This window comes from Montipora capricornis, chromosome 13, assembly GCF_036669925.1.
Source record: "Montipora capricornis isolate CH-2021 chromosome 13, ASM3666992v2, whole genome shotgun sequence".
In the NCBI taxonomy this organism is placed as follows: Eukaryota; Metazoa; Cnidaria; class Anthozoa; order Scleractinia; family Acroporidae; genus Montipora; species Montipora capricornis.
In genome coordinates, this window is record NC_090895.1 from 45,537,921 (window position 1) to 45,545,393 (window position 7,473).

General features: G+C 39.1%; 1 protein-coding gene across 1 annotated transcript in view; it reads right to left on the reverse strand.

The window, feature by feature from the left end:
* Positions 1-3,324: 3,324 nt before the first annotated feature.
* The window catches only part of LOC138030893 (dedicator of cytokinesis protein 9-like), a 14,386-nt gene continuing 10,237 nt past the window's right edge, over positions 3,325-7,473 (reverse strand). The window contains exons 8-10 of the mRNA XM_068878752.1: positions 5,627-5,730; positions 4,914-5,014; positions 3,325-3,475 (exon numbers count right to left, since the gene is read on the reverse strand). Of these exons, the coding sequence (XP_068734853.1) occupies positions 3,325-3,475; positions 4,914-5,014; positions 5,627-5,730 (356 nt within the window). The remainder of the gene's footprint in view (positions 3,476-4,913; positions 5,015-5,626; positions 5,731-7,473) is intronic.

The following is a 7,473-nucleotide window of genomic DNA, read 5'->3' on the forward strand; positions in this document are numbered from 1 at the left end:
AGTTGCAAAAATAGTGGAGACACTTCACCTTCTTGGGGCGTTATTAATTTCCCTATTATCTCTCACACTGCAGCCCCCCTCCCCCCCTTATCAGTGTTGCTAGCAAGACAAAAAAATGTTGGGAACTTAAGCAGTCAACATTGAAAGGGGGAGAGGGGAGAGGAAGTTGGAAAGGTTTAAATTCTAGATACGGCGGGCATTGGAAGCTAGAAAAGGTGTTTTTTAATGAAAGTGTCTCAACAATTTTGCAACTTGTTGTAGCTTCAAATAAGAGGATGAACAACTGAGACGTACAATACGTCTGAATTGAACCCATTGCATCAGAACTCCATGGTGATAGGCCATACGTGTGTCACCATGACACAGTCATTCAGTGACTTTGATTTCTTTCACATAACAAGCGACGACACACTATTAGATGCTGTCACGTTGGTGGAAATCTAGGATAAATGGAAAACGAAGTAACCATCAAATTTTGCCTGTGTTGAGACTCCTATAGAAAGAACTGCAACAGACGTTACGCAACAATTTAATCTTAGACAAAAATTCCAAATGCAATAATTTAATTAAAAATTATTGGATGAGGTTGAGCATGATAGCGATAATTAGTTACTTAAAGCAAATCGCTCCAGCTTGCGCTGATACGACTGCCGGAAGTAAATTTCCCTTAAAACGAGACAATGCGAATGTACGTGGGTTGCATCCACTCGTGGCGTGAAATTTGACTACGTAAGTCGGGATGTTTTGCCGTAGTGGCTGATACGGCGGGTTTATTTCGTTTCTCTGGCCCTTTTCAACGGATATATCGGCATCTTAAGAATTCAATTGGATACTATCTCCTTTGAAATCATTTTAAGTCAAAGATTGTATGAAGGTTGCGTCTAGTAAACTTGTAAATCCGTATCAAGAATTTACGATTAGTTTTGGAAAAGGAGTTGGAATGGCGAAGTGAGTCAAGAGAAATATTCGTGTTCAGCGCGATGTTGTTTTTAAATGCGCAGTGTCTCAGTGTCTCGTTTTTCTGCGCAGTGTCTCAATTTTCTTCGGTTAAGTTTGCTTTGAGGATTTAGTGAAGATGTTTTATATCTGGATACTATACGACGCTATTTTGCTTCTTTGAGTATTGATATATTTGTGTTCTTCACAGGATATTCTTTGTGACATTTGTCTCTGAAATTATACACTTCAGCCATCAAATTGTTATTGTACAAAGTGTATGGCATTCGCTTTTGCTAAGAAAGAATCTGTTCCTCCTACCAAGGCGAACAACGGCCAACGTCCTTTGAGCGAAGCCGTTTGGCTATGAGAAACGAAATAAAAGAGATTTGAAACTCCTTAGACCATGTTTCTTTGTATTTTGCTTTTCTAAACTTAAAATTTAGCAGACCACCGAGACGTACTCTCCCAAGACCTTTTCAGTCACGGCAGCCGGAGTAGCACCAGCCGCAGTGATTTGCTTAAAGTTACTATTATCAAGGCCAAAATTTATGTTATCTGCCGAAGCCGAAGGCTGAGGCCGATAACACAAACTGAGAACTTGATAATTATCGCTATCATGCAAAAACCGAATCCAAAAATTGTTCTATTATGAATATTCCTGAGCTGAGCTCCGCCATGACAAAACTGATGAAACTGCTGGAGCGCTTACCATTTGAATAAAATTTTCGGTGAGAATGTTTCAACAAATGGTACTGCATGTTCTGTACTTAGAAAAAGAAAAGGGGAATGTGCTGTATCATTTGCCAGCAAAACGGGTTGTTACGGTTGAAAAACAAATGAAACGGTCTATTTTCTCTCGCACTTGTAATTGGGGACAAATGGTACAGAAATTTCCGGGCATTCAGGTCAAAGCGAGAAAAAGGGAATGCCTCGAAAGGTATTACCTTTTTCCGAAAACATTCCACCAAGATGAACCATTCCATTGAATTCTCTCCGGAATTACCGAAAATTCCATTTAAATGGTAAGCGCTCCTGGTTAGTGTGTTAGGTGACGTCACTTCTGCAAATATAAACTATTTTTTGTAGGTATGACGTCAATTCTACATGTATAATACGCAGCCAATGACTGGCCCCAAGGGAAACAGTGAGTATTGTTTCCCCGAGACCCTCAATGTTCCCCGAGGCGAAGCCGTAGGGAACATGGACGGTCGAGGGGAAACAAAACTCACTGTTTCCTGTGAGGCCAGTCTCCCAACTCACACTAGAAAAATACACGAATTTTTACACGGAATTTGCTGCTGTTCCAAAGGTGCACGACCTGACCACGTGCGAGTCCAAATTTCAAGTCGTTGTCTCCATAGGGATTAGTGGGTTTTGTTTGCTCTAGGTAGTTATTGAGATTTGACCCATGACACGTGACACATTCTCCTCCAATCGGAAAACGTATTTGAGTTCGGAGGTATAACAAAATCTATTGTCTGCAGGTGTGACGAAATAGAAACAGAGCAATCAAGAATTAGCTGCGAGCTTACAGCCAATCAAAATCGAGCTGACGACATCAATGTATAATAATACAAATTAACAAACACGTGTTTTGCATTTATAGAGGGGATTGACACCTTTCATATAAGTACATACTAAGTATCACAAGAGGCGAAGTACTTGTTTATCTTTAAACATAAGAACATTCTAATTCGCCAGTTTGGGTAAATGCACTGCACGTTAGGATACTTGGAGGTGACAATGAACGACGCGTCGAGCTCGACAATTTGCCGACTTCATCGACTCAGCCGCGACTACGGTAAAATTATCGAAATGGAAATCTATTGGCTTTGGTCGTTCCAAAGGTGGATGGCACTATGAACAAATGGATAGAATCACAACCAGCGGATGATCAATTGAATTATACTGTAAAAACGATCAGCGTTTTCCACCCTTCGAATAAACCACGCCCGGTACTACAGTTCTTGTGAAGAATATACAAAGACCTCTTTCTAACCTGGTTTTTCGGTCCGTACTGTAAAATAAAGGACCGAGTTACTTCCCGTTGATTTATAGCCCGCGCGCTTCGCGCTTGGGTCATAAATCCACGATAAAAAAAAAAAAAAAAAAAAAAAGGATCCGTAATTTTACAGTACGGACCGAGAAAACGAGGTTAGTAAGATGTTTATTATGTCTCTGTGGTAATCAGCCGCGCGGGAAAAGATAATAGTTGAAGTCAAGCGGAAGGTATCAAAATCCGAAACACGAGATCTTCTTGGCTTTTTGAAATAGTTACTTGCAAGATTCAATCAAGTTAATGTAACATAAACGACATTCTTTAATCAAGACGTGAATGAACGGAAAAGTTCAAATTGTTTGCATTGGTAATCAAAAAGGTTACTGTCAGGGTCTTACTTCATCTCCAATGTACTTGGCAAGCCGTGTTTTCAGCTGAACGTATTTCTCTTTCATATCTTCCTGGTACATTCTTTGATCTTCTTTTATCAACTGATCGTTTATTTCCAATGCCTTTCCACAGCAAGCGATAAATTCCCTGAAATAACGATCAAGTTAAACAATTATTATAGTAGATATGAATGACATTCCCTTATACGCATAGGACGTTGACATGACAACAGTTGGACGGGACTGATTCAAAGGCTCGGGTAAGTTAAAATGTTAACATATGTCTCGATACAATCCTTGTACAGAGAATTGCCAGTGTAAAATATCATCGGCTTCACTAAGGTTTGAGTCTAGATTACGTCTTGCGAGTATCTTACATATAAGCCATTTAATTAAAATTACAGTCAACTCTCTCGTAAGCGACCACCCTTGGTGCACGACAAAGTGGTCGCTTACGGGAGGTGGTCGCTTACGGGAAAGATCAACAAAATAAGTCTAACACTGGATTGATCAATTAATTACATAAACATATTGCCTAATCAGCTAAAATTAGGCAAATAGAAACTAATTTATTTGATTTTTTTCACATGCAACAAGTTTCGGGAAAAGTAGAGTGGAGTGTACAGTACTTGTCAATGTGTCTCATGTTAATGAAAATCACCTTAAATTTAAACCGAACAAAACCTAGGAAAACAACGTCAAACATGGGGTGCACGTGAGCCACTGAATGGAAAAGATGGAAATGCTGTGGCAGTAGTGAGGCCGCTGTCAAGAAATTTTACTGAAGCCGAACATCCCAACACCGTGTCAAAAGAAGACGAAATTGTCGGCCACATACCATTACAAATGTCTCAGTATGTTAGCAAATTCTTGAAACGAAGGACCAACAATGGAAAGGGCATTATATATATATAATTATAACAGGAAAACGTGTAAATCGAGGAACAGGTTATGGACTGGAAATTCCCTGCAGTTACATTTTCTACGGAGATAATGACATTTCTATTCCATGGCTTAAAGAAAAGATTGAAAGCACTGGCATATTTCACATTGAATAGCCCCTGGGCAATCTATGCATTCTTCTGATGAAACTTTGTACTGACAGTATATCATTTTGGAACAGATCACTGTTACAATTAATGTAAACTGTTATTATCTGTCAGCAGTCCGGGGTAGCGTCATTAAAAATTGAACTTTTGTCACTTCTGAGTAGTGATTCACTAACGATCATACATGATTATGTTGGGTGGTCGCTTACCAGAAACAGAAAACAAAAGAATATGTCAAATTTCTGGCCTAAAAAGTGGTCGCGGTCGCTTTAGAAATTTGAGTGGTGGTCGCTTACGAGAGAGCTCTGGGAACAGTATTTAACTGAGAGACAAAACGGTTGTTTACGAAGTGGTCGCTTACGGGAGGTGGTCGCTTACGAGAAGTGGTCGCTATGAGAGAGTTGACTGTATTTTCATCATCAATTCCTCAAAAGCAAACAAAAATGATATAATGATCCCAATCGCGATCCTTTAACCCTGAAAACTGTTATGCTGCTGTTTCGCACAGTTTAGGCAGAAAAAGGAAATGTTACACACCGGTAAACCTGCTGGAGTTTTTCTATGTGTTTATGTGGATGCGATGCCAGCACAGATTTGTCGAGAAACCCCTGTGCATACGCCAGCGGACCAGCATTCACCTGAGGAATTACAAAACAAAACAAAACAAAACATACTCAAAAGGACACATACGTCACTGTATCAAAGATCATCTCATGAAAATGAGAGGGGACTGAGGCTAGTACTATCCAAAAGTGTGCATGTGTGTTGTACTGTAAGGTACATGTCCAATGCTTTTAGCGGTGCAATACGGTCTCAGCTCTTTTCGTTTGAAAATTAATTTAAAAATGCAATGTTAAAACCATTTAATAATGGACATGAAGCTCGTCACCATTCCAAAATAACCACAACCGAAAACTCTCACATTGTCACCTGGTTATACACCGAAAATACAAATTTAGCTGAAGGTTTTGTCATCGAGTCGTCTAGATCTTTTCGAAATCGATGAACAATCGCCTGCCCTCCAGCACAAAATCACCCCCAGGCATGAAATATTTATTTGTTTATGTCGTTTCCATGGATCTTATCTTTGCCAAACAATGTTTGCTAGCTCGTGTTTCGGTCACACCGTTGAAGACCTAAAAGATGTAAATTTTAAATTGATAACATTTTTCGTTTACTGGTTTTCGCCTAAGGGCAATTCCTCTCAAAACGCGGAGGGTTTTGCCACAACAGAAGTTTTAACCTCTGACATGTGATACGAGAGCCGTGGACTTTTCTGCAACCTGTTTCTCCACAGCAAGAGCAATGGTTTGTATGTAGATGGTGATGTTCTTTCTTTTCCAGCTCTGTGTTGCTTTGCAGGACACACCAGGTTGTGGTGTGATTAAATTTAATTGATCTCTAGATTTCTGTTGATTTCATTGTCCCAATCATCTGACCTGAAGAAATCTTGTGGAAAGTGTTGATATCTGGGTGGGAGTCATTTTGACTGTCATTACTTTCAAGATGTGAGCAACTGTTTTTATCTGCATTGTTAGACAAAACCTCTTATTAAGGGAGTCAGTTAAGTTGTTTAGTTTTTTTATAAAGGGATCTTTACAAATAGGGCACAGATTTCCATGTTTTTTTCAAGTATCTTAAGTGACATCTGTGCATGAAAATGACCAAGTGATAATAATATTATTGTTTTACTTTCATCAGTTTCCTGTTGTTTAAACATGTCATTTATTCTTATTCCAGTGCTTAAGTCTAAAACTCTTCCTGGTGTGTGTGTGCTGATCAGATCTGGTCAAACCATGCATGGCAAGCAACATTCCAGATTGTTTTCAGAGATTGTGATGAGGATTCCAGCGTTGAATATTTCATTGGTTTTATGATGAAAAAGCCAGGGTTGTTATTCATCTCTCATTTTTTCCTGCATGAGATCCTGCATGATGACAACAGTATTACTGCAAATTAAACATCACAGATGTGAGCATGTCAGTGATTAATACAAGATGGTTTCCAAACAGCTCTTCAAAATTGTCTAGAAAAGGGACGATAATTATTTACTTGCCACACCTTCTAAGTCAATGTTTGAACAAGCAAATATAATTTGGTTTTTTAATTCAAGTAAACTGTCTTACTTTCATTAATACAGCTGTATGTTATTCTAGTCTTTCTCTTGCTGAGCATGGGTTTGGATATTAACTTCTGAGAATGCTCCTACTTGTAATAGTCTTAATAATGAATATACGGTACTTACAACAATAAAATTAGAGAGATATTTGAGTTACTGTATATTGTGTTTTGTGGTAACACATACCATAGTAGTTGTTGTGGTTGTTGTTGTTGAAAAGGAATCAGATAGAGTCATTGTGGGTCCAGATAGAGCCATTGTGGGTCTATCATTGGGTAGTGAAACTGGATCAGTTGTGCATAATAAAATGTTAGAGTATGAAGCAGAATGCCTCTAGTCTTGCTGGATGTATGATTACATTCCTCTCTCAGTATCTTTACACACAGTGCAAAATTTAGGCTGGATTTTTGCTGGTGCAATGGATGCAAAGGTGAAGTGAGTATTGTCCAGGCACGTGCAGGGGGATGGTTTCGTATTTCATTATCATGATTCTCATGTCTCCCCACCCTCATCCCAGCAAGGCTCTACAAGGTGATCGACAAAGCTGGAGAAAAAAATTACAGTTACCAGCCAGCTGCAGGAAAAATACTGGACGATGGACCACTACCAAACTCCAAGTAAAAGGGAAACATCAAGTAGCATTGGAGTCAAATTTATACTTAGTTTCAAAACTTTTTGCGATCCTCTCTTAAAATTAAGACTTATTTTCTTTATTTTATTGCCTCGCTCTTGTAAAAGTAACTAGTGTTGTAAAATATGAGAATGGAGGGCAGGTAAGTGACTTATCCAAGTTGCCGAATGAGTGGGATGCGGGCATGAAAAGAACTTAAGCTTATTTCTCACTTTCAAATGATTCCAATGAAACAAACAGACGATTTCCTCGTTCAACAGAAGCAACATAAGCCATCTTCGCACAAGGAATTATCATTCTGCCCTCGCAAAGATGTTTACCCGGCGTTTTCCTTCTCAGTCCACAGT